Below are 19218 nucleotides of genomic sequence, written 5' to 3' on the forward strand. Positions count from 1 at the left end.
CCGTCAGCCTTGAGGACACCGCACCCTGGCACCTCTTGCCCTGGCCATGCTGCCCAAGCACTGCTGACCCTCTCATGACTGCTACACGTGGCACTGGCCCTCACCAAATGCCCGTCTGCAGCCACAGAATTGCATTAATTTGCCTTACATGCCCCTGGTAGCCCTAATTGCTGCTGGCAGGAGCTGGGCAAGCACAATTTCTGCCCCTTCGCTGTCTTTTCAGGCAACAAATCTGAATGATTTGCTCACGCAAAATATCTTGCATCCCGTGCCAAAGAGCAAGGAGCCCCAAAGGTAGAAGGGCTTCTGGTTATGCAGCTGTGTTGTGGAATTAGATTACAGCTATCTGAGCAAATTATCCCAGCAGAGGGTAGCCAGGAGCCTCTCCCTAATGGAGGCACTGCAGATAAGGCTGGTCTCTCGGAGATGATAATGGAGCAGAGCTGTTAATGCCGTGTGAACAGGCTGCGCTGCGTGTGGCATGCGCCCCCCAGCCTGCTGCGCCGGGCCCAGCGCCAGCCCCCTCCCACCCGCCCAGGTTACCTGCCCCTGTGGGCAACAATCAAAGCACGGAGCTCCTTTGGGATTGTTCCCACACTTCTGCCAGGAGCACTTAGACACAAGGGAAGAGCCTGGGTAAATTTTCTTCTTTCCAAGTATTTTGATCCAGGATCCCACATAATGCACCAGTCCCCCCAGGCAGAGATAAAGCAGGTATCAGCTGTCTCTGCTCCAGGCCTTTCCCCCCTCTTCTCTATGGACTTTTGATACTGGCAGGTTACCAGACTGCCGTGGCTGCCTGGAATCAAAACTTTCTCTGGCAAACTTCAAGCACCGAGGTTACTGAGAGCTTGGCCTTGTGCCCTGGCTGCAGAGCTGGGACACTGCATCACCCTGCATCACCTCTGGCATGTTATTTGGAACAGACTCCACCTTGGGTTCACACCTGCTTTGGATTCAGCTGTGAAGAGGAATCTCTTTGTGATTCCCCTGTCTACATGGAGTCTTCAAAAGCCTTCACCTCAGAGGGAGAATTTATTAGAAGAGCTTTTACTAATTTTAATACCTTCAGCAGTTAAAATAATAACGAAACATTGTAGTTAAAATTATGTTATATTGTGTACATAATAGTATTGTTTTAAAATTATATTAATATAATTGAGAAAACAGTTTAATAAAATCAATTAATAATTCAAGGCTGCGCAATAGCATTTTCAGCTTAGGGTTCATCACAAACATCCTGCTCACGTGGCAGCCCTGAGCAGTGATTAACAGCCATCAGGCAGCGTGGATCGCTGTCCGGGCTCGGGCAGTACACAATGACTCCTCCATTGCCTGAAGGAAGCAGGTGCCCAAACCAACAGGTGTCACCCTCCGGGCAGACCAGAGGTGCTGGAAGGGGCAGCCCCGACACCCGCCCCGTCCCCAGCTCTGCGGCTGCTGGGCCCCACTTGCCTTCAGGAGTCCCCCGCTGGCCGTGCCCAGGAACACAACCGTGTAGTTGTTGACGCTGGCCACTGCCACCGCAGTCAGGCCGCTGTAGGTGAAGATGGGGGTGGCAGTGACGGGGTTCACGATGGCCAGTGGGTGCTGAAGGTGTGCGGCTCCGCAGTCCAGCTGCTCCGGCTGCAGCTGGGGAGAGACACAAACATCAACAGGCTGCACCAACATCAGCGTGCTCCCTCGCCATGCCCCCCCAGGAGCGGAGGGGACAGACTTCCCAGAGCCCCGCTCTGCCTTCCTAGAGCCCCTCGCTTCTGAGCCACAGAACAGGAGAACGCAGCTGGCCCTGGCCCATGGGCTGACCCGCAAGGGCTGGCCCTGGGGCACCAGGCTGAGAGCAGGGCTTCCACCTCGATTCACTGTCGGGTGCCAAGGGGCAAAGGCAGTGCTAAAGGGCTTGTCACTGACCTGTGGCTATGAGCAGGCATTTGATTGTTCGGCGAAAGCAAGACAACAGACTTGCCTCTCATGCACCAAATTAATCAGTGCGTTTGCTGCATGACAGTAGCATTTGCAAGTGGAACTGATGCCTCATATTCCTACCACCCTGCCAAGACGCACCCAAGATTTATGACCCCGTCACTCCAAATCCTCTGAGATTCTCATGTAATTTCTGATCAGACAACTTGGATGGATTCGGCAATGCCTGAACATCACAACAGTCTCACTGCCAACAATTCACCTGCAGTAACTCCCGCAGCAGCTTTTTTGAGCTGCAGCAGGTTCAAACCATGGGCGCGTTTCAAGGGCCATTACCACATCATCCACAGTGCCACCCCAGGTTTAGCCTAGGGGAGGCTGTGACCACACTCCTCGGCAGGGCTGGCATTCCAGCAGCAGCAGATATCCACAGGTCACCTGCCACAGTCCAAGCCCCACTTGTGGGAAGTGCCTGTACAAAATTCCAGCAAGAGATGCCTGGAGGGTTGCAGCCCACACCCCAAGGACAAAGCACATTTATGCCTTTCTGAATCCAGCCCTAACGCAGATAGCCTGCCACAGAAACTGACAGAAATCTGAATTTAAGCAGAAGAAGTGCAGGGATTTGAGGCTGTGTCTGCCAGGGAACGGGAACGTGGTTCCCACCAGGCAAAAGACGACCTCCAGCCTGTCCAGCACAGTCCTCCCTCCCTCGGCTGCACCAGGGCCTGGATGCAAATTCCCTGGCCATCATTACTGTTTCATTAATAGAACCAGCCTAAAGCTTTGGCTCTCTCCTCTCTTCAGACAGTTCAGAAGATTAAGCAAATCTTTAGGCTTTGCAACGGGAGGGTGAGACTGGGCAGGATCTCTCTGCAGGTCACCCTACTCTGGGGTGCAACCCTTGCCCCGTGCCCATCTGCCCCCAAGCCACCACCATGTGTCTTGGGTTGGTGTCACACCACAGCCACACATTCCGGGGGAAAACTGGGGAAGAAACATGCTAAACCCCAGAAGGCATGCAAAGTGATGGGGCTCTGTACGCATAAGCAAGAGATGGAAGCCCCAGACAGACGCCCACAGGGGGCTGGTGACCTCCCTGCCACGGCCACGGCTGGTCCAGGCAGCAGCAAACCCCACCAGGAGCTGCGGGTGCCAGCGGGCCCTGGGTGTGCTGTAGCAGCTGGTCAGCAAACAGCACGGGCTGCCCAGCAGAGCAGCCGCACCCCACAGCAACCTCTGCACAAGGGCACGTACCCCTGGCCACAGGCATCGTGCTGCTGCAGACACATCCAGGGCTCATATCACTGCTGCTGGGCTAGCACAGCCACAGTGCCACTAGAGACAGGCTGGGTCTTCTCCAAAAAACAGCCCTGACCTTGGCTCCCTGTGCCCCACCAGACCCCGCGGCCACCCTGGCTGCGCCAGACACGGAGTGACAAAGCCTGATGTGAAAAACTTCCTCTGATTGCACGAGTGCCAAACGGGGCAGCACATTCAAAGCTGCAGCTCTGTTCTTAGGCGACCAAGACTAAAGGATCGTTTGTGGATGCAATGGTAAATGCATTTTGCAGTTTTACTGCATCTCATTCTAGTAAAAAGTAAAATCACAGCCCAAATTCCTAAGTGGCCCGTAACTGGGCCACACAACTTTTTTTATACTATACAGAGGACATGGCAAGCCATTCATGTTTCTGGTTTAATGATTCCTTCCCTCCACAAACAGATATTAAGAAATTCTCGTGGGTTTATTTACTTGTCTTAGGGATGATTATCTCAAGCTCCTCTTCATTACTCTTTAAGAATATCACCACCTGAAGCTTACAAGGCTCCTTCCTGCAGGGAAACTGAGGCACAGAGGCACCTCCGGCCACCTGGGACCCCAAGGGATGCTCAGCACCTCCTCTCTAGGGCAGCTGTGCAGGAGCTGGGACCGGCATCACTGCCTGCCAGCCTGAAGGCCACGGCCCTTTCTTCTCACAGGTGGCCAAAATGACGGGAAGTCCCTTATCTGCAGCGCCTGCCTGCTTACAAATCTTGCACTTCAGAGCTCATATCAGGGCAACGTGTTTTCCACAGTAAACAGGATGTAACTATTCTAACCCAGGCCAAGTTTTATTTTGGCTGCACACATCCTTCCTCTGAAACACCTTTCTTCAAATGACATCAGATCTTCCAACAAACGGATGGATAGGAGACATAAGCTATTTCCCTCTCCCAGGTCCAAAGAAGGGATGACATGCTGCGCTGCTGCTGCTGCTGCCTGTACCCCACAGCACCAAGAGGACAGTTAACTCCATCACGTTACAGTAAACAGGATACAGCCAAGTCACATCCTTCTGCAGGCAGTCACCACAGCTGGGGAATTGCACTGGATGAAGGGAATAGAAGGCCATCTCCAAGAGGAAGGGGTTAAATCTCACTCCGTCTTAAATCAAGCTGCCCTATCCTGAAGTGGGAAAAGAACAAACGTTATGTTTTCTTCCAAAACCAATCTCTTTCTATAATCTGCATTTTAAAACACCCCGTGGGCATTTACTGTATTGCTTCTATTTTTCTTTGACACGCTCTGGCTACTCAGTAACTCACAGAACTGTGGGCTGATTCGAGATCCCAAACCTCCTGCCCACAAAAGGTTTGACTCTGCCACTCTGTGGCTGATGAGGAGCCTCTTGGGCACGAGCTGGGGACAGCCACAGCCAGCACCAGCTGAGCAGCTCTGCCAGCCCCGTGCCCTGCCAGGACGAGGAGAACACGCTGCTGTGCCCCTGCACACTGCAATATGTGCTATTGCTGCAAAACTTCACAAGTGATGCAAATGAATTCAAATCAAGGGGCCACAGCTAAGAGGATGGTTACTCAGATTAACCCCTGAGTGTGATTGCTGAAACAAAGTGGGACAGAGATAAAAGATTTCCAGCCACATCAGAGCTCAAGAGTTCAGCTGTCTTCACAGTGTGAGTTCAGTTCTTTATCCCAGGCCCAGAAGGAGCACAAAAAGCGATTTCCCAGAATTTCCATTACAGCTCCCCAGCCCTGGGCATGCAGGATGTCCCTTCGGGAAGGAAGTCTGTTGGAAACAGAAGGAGGAAGAGGAGTGGTGAGGCAGCTCTCAGGAAAACCATGAAATGCGCTGATTTCTGCATCCTGTGTTTGTGACCTTAAAAATAGTTCCCAAGCGAAGCTGGAGCTAATTTGTGACTCAGAAGCTGCGGTGCAGAGGAAAGCCCTGAGCCCCTGCCCTCCGCCAGGCCGGGCTGGCTGCGCTGCAGCAGCTCCAGAGCTCCGCAGTGAGAAGGGGAGCCCGGCCCCTTTCAGACTTCATATCAGAGAGGATTAAAGTGTTGGCTTCCAGCATGCCTGGAGTCCTGGGAAAATGACACAGCCAGCATCGGATAATCCGCTCCAAACTTGTTGATTTGTGGGACTTAGCCATCATCTTCATAGGCTCAAAATTTGGCAGCTGCTCCCACACAACTGACATTTTCAGGCCATTAAAGGCTGTGATAAAAGGGCTCTAGTTTTATCTCTTGCCTGCCTTAACATAAACCATTAGGCTTTTATTAACACTTAGGTATGACTCAGGGAAATTTCTGACTGCAGAGAGAATATTCAGAATAATTAGGATACTGTCTCGAGAGAATAGCAGGACCCAGACTCGTGCGGAACAGTAGGGACAGGGTAAAAACCAGTGGTGAAATATTGCATAGGAGAACGGACACAGCCAGAGATGCCAAGCCAGCCTGGCTGCATTATGCTAAGGGAGAGCACAAGCCCTGCTCTGTGCCGGGCAGAGCCCAGACCAAGCACACACCCCCAGCATTCCCCCCGCAGCTCCCCCGTCCCCCAGCAGTTTGTACACACAATCACTCGTTTATCTGCTGCAGTGCCACAGCCAGACCTGTCAAAACCAGGCTTTTTGGGATGCCTGGAGGAAAATGTCATCCTCAGAAGAGGACTCCACTGTTGAGGCACTTGAGATGTAAGCAGTCTCCAGCTGCAGTGCTGCTCAAGGGCAGGCATTAGCAGAGAGCTCCTCAGACTTCCCATCATATTTTTTAGGCAACAAGAGGGAAATAAAAGTGCACTTGTCGCCAGCCAAGGCACTCAGGCTCAGAATCTCTGGCAAAGTGAATCTGGACAATTTTTTCTCAATCATTACCAGCAGCACAGGATCCACACAGCACAGCAGACATTCTTAAAAAAAAAAAAAAAAAAAAAAAGGCACAAAAAAACCAAACAAAAAAAAACCACCAACCAAAAACCAAAGGCCTAAAGTGAGACTTGCACCCTGGTGTGCTTTGAACACACGCTCCTCAGGCAAGGAGGCAGCGGTTTTGCTGTGTTGTGCCCATTTGCACAATGCCAGCCCTGGGCTAGGGTACTTTGAGAGCCACTAATGTGACACCAGGCACGGTCTGTCTCAACATCCCGCTGCTCCCAGCAGTACCTGGACCTTGTGCCTGCAGGGAGCTATCACTCTTAGAAAACTCATTCTTCCCTCTCTCTACTCTTGACTCCAAACTTCCCTTTCCTGCCAGCTCCTAAATTTCACTCTTGGCAGCCTCCCATGGCACTGGTGGCTGGGGTAAGGAAGGGGACAGAGCACAGAGGACTGTTAGAAGGCAGGGCACAGTAGCACAGGACTGATGGCTGGGGATAGGCACGGCTGGGTCGGGCCAAACCACATGCTCACCTCCACCGCAGCCACAGACCTCAAACCACCAGAGGTGTGAGAAGTGTGAACGCTGGAACAGGCTCTCAGTGTCCCACATCATCTCAGAGGGCTCCATCTGCTGCTCTGGCAGTGGCAGCCCTGGGCAGACAGCACGTATGCCCGCTCTGCTGCTGCCTGCCAGAACCCACCTCAGCAGGAGGACACAGAGACTGGGACAGGATTGGGGCACTGCTGAGCTGCAGGCACAGCCAGTCTGCTACAGTGAGGCCAAAGCCTGACAACAGCTTGAACAACCATGGGTTCCTATTGCCATCCAACCATCTGCTGCTGTGAGTCCTCAGAGGCTCCAGCCTCAGCTCCAGCAGGGGCCCCAAAGTTGGATGCCTGCAGCTGACAGCGTGATTCCCCTCTCAGTCTCCTCTGCTCCCTCCTCCAGCCACAACTGGCCCAGCTCATGGCCACCGACACTCCATCAGCCCCAACCCGGTCTTGCTGACCCCAACTGGAGAAGAAAGCTGAAGGCAATGCAGACAGGTGAGTGGCAGGACCTGCACAGCCCTCCCCCAAAACTCCCTTCCCAGCACTGGCAGCCCCAGCGTGGGTCCCCCTTCCCTGCTCCACACGAGTCGGGGGTCCGGCACCCACCAGTGCTTCCCCCAGCAGGGCACCGAAACAGCAAGTGCAACGGCATGGGGAACTGCTCAAAGCAGGGAAACATGAAAAAGAAGCACTTTTTAAACTAAAATTGCACATCCTTCGTGCCACCAGGAAGACTGGTCAAGCTTATTATGTCAGCCTTCATCCTGCATGAAATACAATACTTCAGATTATTCCATCAAATCCACTAGGAATGAGCAAGCAGAGGGATTAACAAACAGGCTCCAGAGGGGTTGTCACAGTCAGAACAGCACGTGTTTGAGCAGCAAGAGCTTGTATGTCCTTTAAATTCACCCCTCCTGGAAACTCGGCTCCTCTTCCCACTCCCTGGGGACAAGGGGCTGAGCAGATCAGCCAAGCGTGCCTCATCTCAAGGACACCCACTCCTGCTCAGAAGCCCAAGAGACACCTCCCCCGTCGAAAGTGCTCAGAGTAAGACGCTTGGTTTATTTAGGCTGTACTTTCTTGGCTGTTCCTTCCTTGTTACCCCTCCACCACTCAACCTGTGTTTCTCATTCACGTTAAGCTTTGGCCTCGGTAACCAACCTCAGACCATTCAAACCCTCTTCCACAGGGAAGAGTCCCTGATGAACCATGAGTTCAGCTCCTCGATCTTCGGTCGTTACTATTTTATTATTGCTAGTACTAACACTTAGCACTTCACATGCTCAAAGTGCTCTGAAGGCATATCTGTGCAAGTCAGGGCTGAAAAAAGCATCCATTAAAGTAACAGCTCCTTACCTAGCACAACTGGTCTTTTGCATGTGTCAGTTCAAATCTATTTCATTTAGCAACAGTTTAGAGTAAATGTTTTCCTGTATTTTCCTCATTAGTTCTGCTGAACCAATTAAGCCTCGAGATAATGAGCAGAACTCTACCCTTCTTTTATGCATCCTAAGTAAAACCTGCCTCTGAGAAGCAACGCTGAGCTGCAGTGCTTGTCCCTCTCTGGGCATCCCCCAAGCATCACCTGCTCCAAAAAACAGAGTCCAAAAAACAAACCACCACGACTCGGTCGAGCACCAGCCCCGCCGAAGAAGCTTGTCACAGAAAGGTTAATAAAGCCCTTTTTGCTCATTCACTGGGCACTCCAAATGCATAAGTGACCGAGCTACACAGATTCAGCCTACGGGAGACACACCCCTCCCCTGGATCACCAGCGCAGCCTTCCTCCACTCTAACCCCTGCCCTCATTTACCTGACGAAATTCGAGTAAAGAGAACTATCAGGTGGTTATGGAAGTGCAAAGGAGCTGTGAGCCAGGCTCCTCTGGCCTGTGGCCAGCCCTCACACTCACACCCTGTCTCCTCTGGCAGGCAGCACCTGAACAAAGCAAAAGGTATTCCCCAGGCATCACTCGGAAAGCACTGTGCCTGCTGATATCTCCACAGCCTCAACTCTGGAGCTCCCATTCCCCTCCCAGTTAGGAAATTAGGAGCACAATAATTATGTAACTTGGATAATTTCAAAATTTGTTACAAATCAGTGGTCCTACTGGATTCAGCAACTGAGCACTGTTCTGATTTTGTTAAAGCATGTAAGGCTTTCCTTTCCTCTGTATTTTATACTTTGTCTTCAAAATTTGTGGAAACTGCTGTTTCCAAAGCTCTTTGGAGAGACCCACTGAGCTGGCTGCGATACCAAATCTCAGCAGGAAATGGCAGCACAGTTAGGAGACCCCAGGGATCCCATTGCAATGCCAGCTCCTCCCTAAACTTGTCATCTTTTTCCAGCAGCTTACGTGAGTGTAGCTGAGTTGTGGTCTCACAGTCAAACAGCCCCAGCAGCAAGGCAGCCACCATGCTGACCAGAGCAGTGAGGACACTGGAGGGATACACGGGGAACACCCATCCCAGTCCTTTACCCCGTACCTCGCTCCAGAGACCTGTACACTTCAAACCAGACATCACCTGTATCTGCTCTCCAGACACAGATTTCTGTCCCTTCAAGCAGGCGTTTAGCCCCAGTTTCCTCCCCATTTCATGACATCCTACACTGATTGCCAAAAGCCCAACCTGAGCCTCTGCCCTGTGCAAGGCAGTTCCCAGCCTTGGGAAACCACACACAACAGCACACCAGTCCTGAGGCCTCTGAACCCCAACGGGCTCTGAGACAGACTGAAGGATGACAGGGACTTGAAAGCCAAACAACTTTGGAATTATATTCCACTAAACTCCCTCATCTTTCACCTCGCCCCTTCTTCATCGAGTGCTACCATCATACTGTAAAATTTCCCTTTCTAAAATGATCACTCCACACACAGCTATTTTTAGGAACATGCCAGGTTTTTCGATAGCCCCTTTTAATTAGGTGACCCACCAGAGATGGCAGTGGCCACAAGCAGTTCACAGCCTGCTGGATGTTGGCAGCACACAGGGGATGAAAACCAAATAACCAAAGGTCTCCTGCTCCAGAAGGGAGTTGTCCACAGCAGCAAAATACCTTAAACAGAGATGAGACAGAAACGGAAAGGCAAGTTCCAGATTTCCTTCAAATAACAGAGGTACATGTTTTCAAGATCCAGACTTTCAGGCAATTTTGTTTCTGGGTTAGAATTGAAAGATTTGTATTCCATTTCTGCTTACAATATATAACCTGCAGACATCTTGCAATGGCAACAACCCTCCAGTGGTTCAGGCCCAAAAATAGGCAGCCTTGTTCCAGTAGCTGGCATGGCATTGGCTAGGTTCCAGGGCTGCAGATGCAAACGTGAGCCTGCAGCTTCACTGGACACTGGGACTTTCACTGGGGTATGCGCCTGGGCTCAACCACCCCACCGGAGCTCCACAGCTCCCACAGCAGCGCTCTTGGGAGCAAGGCAGCAAACCCGTGACTGTGGCTCTGGTCATGTTGCCTTCAGAGGAGGGGCACAGCCAAACAAGCCCCCCAACATGGAAAAGAGCTTGACTACCCGAGTTAATCCCTATCACGCTGCCCACTGGAGAAAAAGCCCATGCCTCCTGTCCCACCTTGCAAGGCTGTGCTTATCCACAGGTCTGATAAACAGGAGAGGAAGGCACAGGGATCAGCAGCAGCAGATCAGACCATGTGCCGCCCCTGTCACTGCAGGATGCCACAGCCAGCACACCCCCACACCTTGGAGACATCCCAGCCCCGGCTCCCGCAGCCCTGTGTGAGGAGCCAGCACGCTCTCGGTGCTGGACAAGCCCCGCTGACCCTCAGCAGCTATCAAGGCAAGATCACCATGGGCTTTGCCATCCACCCTGCTCACAGCACATCCCATCTGCCCAGGGCTCATCTGGGCCCGGTTCAATCTGGGCTGGCCCAGGCACAAGCCATCCCACACCCCTGCAGCCTCGCTCTGGCAGAGCCGCGGCTGCCAGCAGAGCTGCTCTCCAGATGTTGGCAGTAAGTACTGCTCCCTCTGTTTAAAAAGGTCAATAAATTCTACGGGCCTCTTGAAGTGAGAGATGCTGTAGACAGTCTGCCACCTACTCCACCTGCTGCAGGGTGTTGCAGCCCAACTTGAAAACAACAACTTAAAATCATTTCTTTACCAACCCCACAGGAACCAAAACAACAACAACAACAAGAAAAACCCCAACAAAAACCTCACAAAAAAACCAAACCAAACCAAACCAAAACTCCCCAAAAACCAACAACAACAAAAAACCAACAAATCTGACCAAACCAAAAAAAGAAATAGCAAAGCAGATCCCTCCTGCAGACATTGCTGTTGGTCCCCTGCCACACTGTGGCCCCAGGACAGTCTGGGGACAGTCACACAGAAACACTTGGGACCTCAATTCAAATCCTGACACTGCCGCTCTTCCGACCAGAGACATCAGTCAGGGGACCTGAGCACCCACCTCCCCACCACGAAACAAAGACAGCAGTGCTGCCCCAACACAGGGGCGGGGGGGCAGGGCACTGGGGACAAGCAAGCAGCAGACAGCCAACCCTGGAGACATTTCTCTCCCTCCAGTCAAGAATGCCAACCCCCATCCACCCCACCGCCGGGACAGAGGAACAGTCACACCCCCAGCCATCCCATTGCCAGCACAGAGTAGCAGCCACAAGCCCCATCCATCCCCTGCCGGGGGAGCTGCCGCAGCCACAGCCCACCCTGGCACACAAGCCGCACACAGCCCTGGCGGCGAGGCACGGCCGTGCGCCGCGGGTAACGCTGGTGGCACTCGGGTGGCGCAGGTAACTGTGGTGGCACTCAGGAGGATATAATATTGTTTCCAACCATCGCAGGTTCCAGCTTGCCTGGTGTTTGTAGTAAATTACCACAGCCAGGGGCTCAGACTCACTGTGTTTCCAACCCCTCACTGGGAGAGAGGACATCAGTGTCCTGCTGGGATTTACAAAACGTAGTAAGGTGCTTCTACAGCATCCCTGGGCATCCATACACATCTCACCATGCTTTGTTCCCTTCTCCAGGTGCCCTCAGCCCCAACAACCTTGTCACTCAATCACTGTAAATGAAACGTTGACACATCAGAAAAGTGACAGCAAATCCCTTCATTTCCATCCACCCAGACCCTGTAGCCAAGCCTGCATCCACTGTGGCTCCAGGGTTCACATTCACACGTGGGAGTCAAACAGCTGCCCTGGAAAAACCTTGGCTTTAGACAAAATGACCCTTTCCTGTTTTCCACCTAAACTGTTATTTAGTTGCAGGCGATTTGATGAGCTCAAGGGATCAAAGCTAGTCTGAGCACCCAGGTACCGGGGTGCCTAGGTCGGTACAGCCAAGCTGTTGGCAGAGCTCTCCAGAAAACAGCAGCGTGCCTGCGACCCCCTGCCATGCCGAGGGACTGGCAAACACTTTGCTGCCCAGCCAGCAGCACTGGGCTCCCAGAGCAGGCAGGCACCGTGCCACAATCAGGAGCCAGTTTCTGTTCCCTAAAGCAGCACGACTTCCTGTTTCCAGGCACAGAAAAATTTGCCACTTTGCCCGAATTTCCCTTTGCAATTTGGGACCTGTTTAAGCTTGAGATGCAAAGCAGGGATGAGCCCCGAGGCCCCCAGGAAAAGATTCCCACCACCCACCTTCAGCTCGGGGGCACCGACCTGCTCCTCAGGAGACTCCCCTGCTTGGCACAGAGCACGGGGGCCACGCCAGCCCTGGCAGTGGGAGAGCCCCCGGGCACTGGCAGCCCACAGAGCTGAGCCTGCCTTCCCAGGAAGGATGGTGCTCACACAGCTGCCTGTGTGCACCTTGACCGAGCAGCAGGTTGTATTTTCACCGGAATTCCCAAGGAAACCTAACCAACAGCTGACCACAACTCACTAGTGCCAGGTGAGACACAGAACAGGTAGACAGTGCTCTGGGCTGGGTCTAAAGCCAGGCAAAGCTCACACTGTGGCTTAAACCTCTCATCGGGGCACCCTGGGTCCCACTGGCCCCTCCCCGGGAGCCTGACCCCTCACCCCCAGCCCTTGCAGGGCAGCTGGAGGGACACTAACCTCCCACCCTCTGTAAGGCCACATCCCAGAGCAAAACAGAGGATGTGACAACCACGGTGAGGCTCTACAGAACCTGGGCAGTGACACCTTGGGGTGGTGCCAGCAACTCCAAACAGCCCGCGCTGCAAAACGCAGAAATTAGCCTTGCTACAAGAACTCCTGCCTCATTTTTAATGACGAAATTAAGTGTAAATTCCCAGTTTCCTTTCTGTGGCTAATCCTCTGGATTTATTTGAGTAGATGTAGGGTTAGAGCACATTTAGTTTCATGTTTGGAATTTCTAAATTAGTATAAACCATCACTTCAAAGTAACTCAGCTCCTATAAAACCCAATCCCATGGAGATGCCACAGTATATTTGGACAGTAAGTAGATGCTTTGTCATATTCCCACGTGTATATGAGATTTTTTTCTTTGGGAACATTTTCTGAGTGGTTTTTAACCACATTTCCATGCCCAGGCAGACATATATACAGAGACTGTTTATGTAGTCTACCCAAGGAGTTCATTTTATTTAACAACCCATTACAGTACAGCTCACTGGTGGGTATCTCATCATTACATCCCCAAACACAGTGTTTGGTGACCATGCAGGATCTGACACAAAGCCACAAGAGCCAGAAATCTGAGAATTAATGTTGAAACATTTCGTTATCCCATGTCACTATGCCTATGGTTTTCAGCAGAGGAAACAAACTGGATTTCAATTTTTTTGAGTTGCAGACCCCAAAATATTTCCCAAGAGAGATGTAGTTGCCTGGCCAGCAAATCTAGGCCTGATGAATGTGTCTGCTTTCTGTACTTCTCCAGGAGCTTTTAGGAGACCATGGGGCTCATGTAGAAACCACAGAAGACACTGAGTTTGGCACACCTGTGAGCATGGGATGGGGTTTCCAGTTGAGCTTTTCCTCAAATGAGCTTGCTCATCACAGCAAAGTGTGCACACAAAGGTGCCTGCCCGTGTCCCCTGCCAAAATACCCACTGAGAGATGGCACAGTGGCAAGAAGACACTGTGGGGGCTTTGCTGTGCTGGGACGGGGCTGTGATACAGCGTGACCAAAGGAACAGCCAGGCACGCCTTTGTTTGCAGTGGGACTGAGGGGGACGCTCCTGGGCTGCCCCACATGGCCGCTGCTCTCGAGCCGGCTGGGAGCTGGGCATGGGCTCTTGCCTGCTTTGCTTTCATAATGGCTTCAGCACCCCACAGCTGTGTCACACTCCAGCCACGCAGCCAGCATAACCTTCAAACCCACCGGGCCATGATCCTCCTGGGGTAGAATAGCTCAAATATGAGCTATAAACCCACGCAGAGCCCCAAGAATTTGATACGCTCTGTCAGTGCACTGCTGCAAATACTGTTACAGGCAGTTTGCTCCAGAGAGCTCCTACTCCTCTCCCCTTCTGGGGGCTCGAGTCCAAATTCCACACGGGCTTTGAGTGGGCAAAACACCACAGTGATTCCATGCAAGGATTCCAATTTAGCTGCATTTGACACAAAACTCATTATAAAAAACTATTTCTGTTGAGGGGAAGCAATCCTAGAGCTCACCCACTCACTGTCGGTGCAAGAAGCCAACCAACCTAAATCCTTCCCTCACACATCCTCCCTCTCCTGAGCTGCCGCTGTGAATTCATCTCCTCAGTACTTGACTTTTCAGCAACCCTCATTGAGAAGAACCAGCAGCCCCCACTCCTGACCTAGACCATCCTCCTCTGCACATTTTCTCCTAGTCTCGCACAAAGCTGTTAGGCATGTGCTTAATTGCAAATAAACATTTCTATCGAAGAGGTGCCGTTTCCAGGCCAGGCTGGTGGCTCCCCTTGCCCAGCCTGGGGGATGCAGGGCAGCTGGCAGATCCACCTGCCTCATATCCACCCTCCACAGCCCCCGGTGTGGCCAACCCCACATGGTCACAGTGGGATTGAAACAAGCGGCTGCCGCCACCTCGACCTGTGGAGGGGCAAAGCCCCTCGTCCTGTGCCAGCCTCCCTCACAGCACAGCGCTGAGTGGTGAGAAGCCCTGCCCCACATCAGTCAGCTCTGAGCAGAAACGCCCTGGGGACTGACAGGGATGGCTGGTGTGTTGAGTGCCCAAAACCCCTCACTGATGGGTTATGCTGGAGCTCCCTGGCTGAGTCAAAGCAAGCGCTGCTGGAGAGGAGCATTCAATTAGACTGGAGAGCACACAAGGGGTCAATGATTTTCCTTTCACACTGCATTACACCTAACAGCCCATGGTCCAGGCTTGTAACAACTGACTACTTCATCTGAGCACACACATGGAATGAATCAGGCCAATATCAGGGTGTTTTTCTTCCAAAAGGAGATTAAAATCCAAGTACTTGGTCCTCAGGAAGAACTAAGGAGCCACACTTACCAACACCAGAACCCCTACCAGTGATGCACAGGCAACGGGAAAACTGGGAACCCACTAACAGGAGGAGAAGTGGAGCTCACAATGGGAAGACAGATACTGATCTGCTCTGCCAGACCAGCTGCTGCTTTAATACATTTTCCTGCTGCATTTCCAGGTCTGGGACACAAAACGTATTGGAGTATTTCACTGTCTTAATGGTGGAAATTGATGTTAGGTTTTTGCAGCACAAAGAAACACACTATTACAACTCTTTTGTTGACACTGCCACTCTGGGACTTGAAAATAAAAACATCTTGTTAACTTGTTGGCAATTCTAATGATTAAGAAGAAGGAAAAAAAAAAAAAAAAAAAGGCTCTCCTGACTAGCAGGGTGGCTTTCCAGCAGGCTCGGTCAGCAGTTTTAGAGGAATAAGCTTCAAATAAGTGGGAAGTGTAGAAATATTAAGCATGAACAAATATTAATGTTATGCTTCATTTATATCCTGCTGTACTTGACATGAAAGGATCTCAAAGCAGCTTTACAAATGCAATCTGACACTACATGAGTTGGGTTTCTGAATAACAATAAATACGGGAGTGTGTGGGAAACTGAGGTACCTTGTGTTCAGTGACTGGTTCAAGGCCAGTGACACAGCAGCAATGTCAGTTGGTACTAGAACCCAGTCTCCCCATCCCTCACCACCAGTCTTACTGCTCTCTTCACATGAACAAATTTCCTTGCAGCCCGATCTTGCCGAGGTTGCACACACGGAGGGTTCCCACTGACTCCCACTGGCTTGGCAGTGCTCAGTTATTTTAGCTCATGCCCCTGACCCTCATATCCCTTGTTGCCCATCCCTTCAAGAGCACAGCATCCTTCTCAGCCTTTATGGCATCAGTGACAACAGGCTCCTGGTCACCTTCCTGCCTACCCAGGTGGCACTTGGAGAGGAAGGTGCGACCAGGAACACGCATTACAGGAACAGTGACAAGCCGGGATCGAAGATGGAGTGAAATCTCATCTGTGCCTAGTCTCCTTGAATGAATTAGATGTCTAAATACCTTACTGGATACAGCACTTGATACTTCCAACATCAGCAGACTGTGTGTTAGTCATGATTATTTTTTTTCATTGAAGAAAAGTTAGGGAAAACTGTATCTCCACAGTGGTCCTGGGGAAGCTCAAGGGTGATGGGTGCTTCTGCCACTGTATTTCACTTATGACCAGGCAGTTTGTTCACTCCCCAAGTGCCTCGAGCAGCCCCAGCCCGATGCTGCCACTCAAGCCGCCTTGGCAGACAGTCCAATCCCGCCCGGGGCTGAGCGGCTGCTCCGCAAGGATGCTGAGCATCAGCCACAGCCAACGAGAACTGCGGGTGCCTTCACATCCTGTAAATAGGATTCCTGACTCCCAGTGAGCCCTCTGAGAGCCGTGACCATGCCAAGATGTCAGGACTGAGCTCCCAGTGTTTAACACACCCGGTCTTTGTGGAATTAGCTCCAACTACTAGATTTGCTGGCTGTCAGGCAGCTTGTGCTTAGCCACCAGGGAAAAACTGTTCAACTTTGCTAGAGTAGGTCTATGAACCAAGTGCATTAAGACTACATATTTTACCACAGAGTGGAGATGCCACACTAAACACTCCAGTTACCATGGGAAACCTTTCTCTCTTTGCCACTGGCACTGCACAGGGAAGCCCAAGCCCAAATGCTCTATCTCGCCTCTGAAATCAAACAGATGTTTTCACAATCTTTGATGGAGCCGAGCTGTGCACTCGTCCCAGAGGAAGGCAAAAATGCAGCGTTAAAGCAGCCCTTTTCTCTCTCTTTTTTTCCCAAGCATCGTATATTTTCAGTGAAAAGGGAAACCGGCGACTGTCTCGCGCTAACATTTACGGCCACTCAGTAACAAATTGTGACAATGGCAAACTTCTGCCACAAAGGCGGGGAGCCAAGGCAGCCTGTGTGCCGTCCCCGGCAGGGCTGCGCGCCGCGGGACGGGACATGGGGCTGGCGATGCCCACAGACATCCGGCCGCGCAGGGCACCCGCGACAACTGGGGCCCCGGCCACCAGGTTAGGGGAACGACGCTGTCCCCGAGCAGGCGAGAGGGTCTCCGGGGAGAGCAGGGGTGTGGGGCTCAGCCGCCCGCCCGGGGGAAGCGGGGGATACGCTCCGGCTCGGGAGAGGTGGCGACAGCAGCGACCGCGGGACGGGACGCGACGGGATGGGGCCGCTGTCCACCGCCGGCTCCCCGCGCCCCCTGGCCCCGGCAGGTGCCCGCCGCCCGCCGTACCTGGATATTCCTCTTCTCGCAGGCCGGGCCGGTGCCCTGCACCACGCTGTCCAGCACGGTAACCATGCCGGCGGCCGGGCTGACGAAGCAGGAGTTGCGGGCGGCCCGGATGGTCTCCTCGATCTCGGCGAAGCGGAAGACGCAGAGCGCGGACTGCGGCCGCCCCCGGCCGCCGCCGGCCCCGGCCCGCTCGAAGACGCCGAAGAGCAGCTCCTCGGGGGCCGGCGGGCCCGGGGCCGGGCCGTCCGGAGCGGCGGGGCTGCGCCAAGCTGCCCGCGCCGGGAACACGGAGACGAGGCGGGTGAAGGCGTCGGCGGCGCCGCCGCAGCGCAGCCCCAGCTGGATGTAGGACTCGGTCAGCTTCTTGGTCTCGCCGCTGCCGTTGAGGGTGGCCTCGGCCGGCTCGCCCAGGCAGATGCGGGCCAGCAGGCTGTGCGCCGGGCTCTCCTTGTCGCCCGCGTTGGCCTCGCTGTTGAGCGCCAGGTAGGCGTACGGGCGGCGGGCGGGCGGCGCGGCTCCGTGCTGCAAGAACGCGCGGACGAAGCTGAGCTTGTGCCGCGCCTTGTCGCCCTGCTTGATCTTGAGGATGTTGTCGTCGGAGGGGTTGATGTCGAAGGTGAAAAGCTTGGCCAGGTCGCCGCGGGCGTTGAGGGCACGGATAGCGATCTCGGGCGTGTTCTCGAAGCGATGGTCCTCCAGGCTGCGGTTGCGGGGAAAGAAGGGGCTGCCGAAGCCGGTGTAGGTGGCGGCCACCAGCAGCCGCGCCCCGCCGCCGCCGCCGCGGCGCAGCACCAGTCCCACGGTGGAGGCGTTGGGGTGATTGGCCGCGACGTTCAGCATGCTAGGGAAGACGGCGACCGAGTCGCTGCCGCCCGGCGGGAAGCGCACGGCCACCGCCGAGATGTTTGCCATGCTGCGCAGCTGGCAGAGGCCCTGGTAGATGGAGCCGCAGACGACAAGGACGCCCTGCTCCGGGTCGGGCTGCAGAATCTTGTTGTAGTTGTTGGTGAGCACCCTGGGGTGCTCACAGGAGGCCTGCGGCAGCTGCGGTGCGTGGCACAGCGGGCTGTCCAGCACCGGCCCCACCGCCGCCTCCGCCTCCAGCGCCAGCTCGCCCCCCGACAGCTGGAACAGCCGGTTGACGGCCGCCAGGTAAACGCGGGAGCCGGGGCCGTCCAGCGCAAAGTTGTTGGTGAGGGTGGGCGAGAGGAACTTGCGCTGCACCTCCAGGCCGGCGGCTCGGCCGGGCAGCAGCAGCGGCAGCAGCGGCAGCAGCAGCGGCAGCAGCGCGGGGGACCGCGGATCAGCGCCTGCCGCCGGGACCGCAGCCGGGACCGGAGCCGGAGCCATCCCGCCGCCGCTCCGCACAGTGCATGTGCCCGTCTCCGGGCGCGGGAGGGGCGGGCGCGGGGCCGCTTCCTGCGGAGGCAGCGCCCGCCGCCGAGCGACGCCCGCGGGAAGTGGCGGCCGCGGCGGGGGGCGGCGGGGGGCGGCGGGGCGGCGGGCCGCGCCCCCTCCCTGCCCCCGCCCTCCGCCCGCCCCCGCGCCCGCCCCCGCCCCGGTTCTCACCGCGCCCCGGTGCCCCGGGCCCGTCATGTGCGTGCGGTGAAGTTACCGATGTCTCCCGCGCCGCCGGCTGGGCGGCACCGGGCGGCTCCGGGCGGCTCCGGACAGGGCGGCCCCGCCGCGCGAGGGGCCGTGAGGGGCCGTCCCCCTCCTCTCCTCTGCCTCCTTCGCGTTTTGGAGCAGGACAGGCCGGGAGGGAAGGGGCGGGGGAAGAAGCGCTTTCCCAGCTGCGGAGCAGCGCGGCGAGCCGGAACAGCCCCCCCGGAGCCCACGCAGCCCCCCGCAATAGCCGCTCTTCGCTCCCC

At 54.4% G+C, this 19218-nt stretch overlaps 1 protein-coding gene across 1 annotated transcript in view; it reads right to left on the bottom strand.

Moving 5' to 3' along the window:
* The window catches only part of PLXND1 (plexin D1), a 69705-nt gene extending 50762 nt beyond the window's left edge, over positions 1-18943 (bottom strand). Inside the window, exons 1-2 of the mRNA XM_066195695.1 lie at positions 17348-18943; positions 1456-1632 (exon numbers count right to left, since the gene is read on the bottom strand). Of these exons, the coding sequence (XP_066051792.1) occupies positions 1456-1632; positions 17348-18943 (1773 nt within the window). The remainder of the gene's footprint in view (positions 1-1455; positions 1633-17347) is intronic.
* Between the last annotated feature and the right edge of the window lie 275 nt (positions 18944-19218).

This window comes from Chamaea fasciata, unplaced genomic scaffold (assembly GCF_029207755.1).
Source record: "Chamaea fasciata isolate MVZ Bird 193981 ecotype frontalis unplaced genomic scaffold, bChaFas1.0.hap1 SCAF_13, whole genome shotgun sequence".
Taxonomy (NCBI): domain Eukaryota; kingdom Metazoa; phylum Chordata; class Aves; order Passeriformes; family Sylviidae; genus Chamaea; species Chamaea fasciata.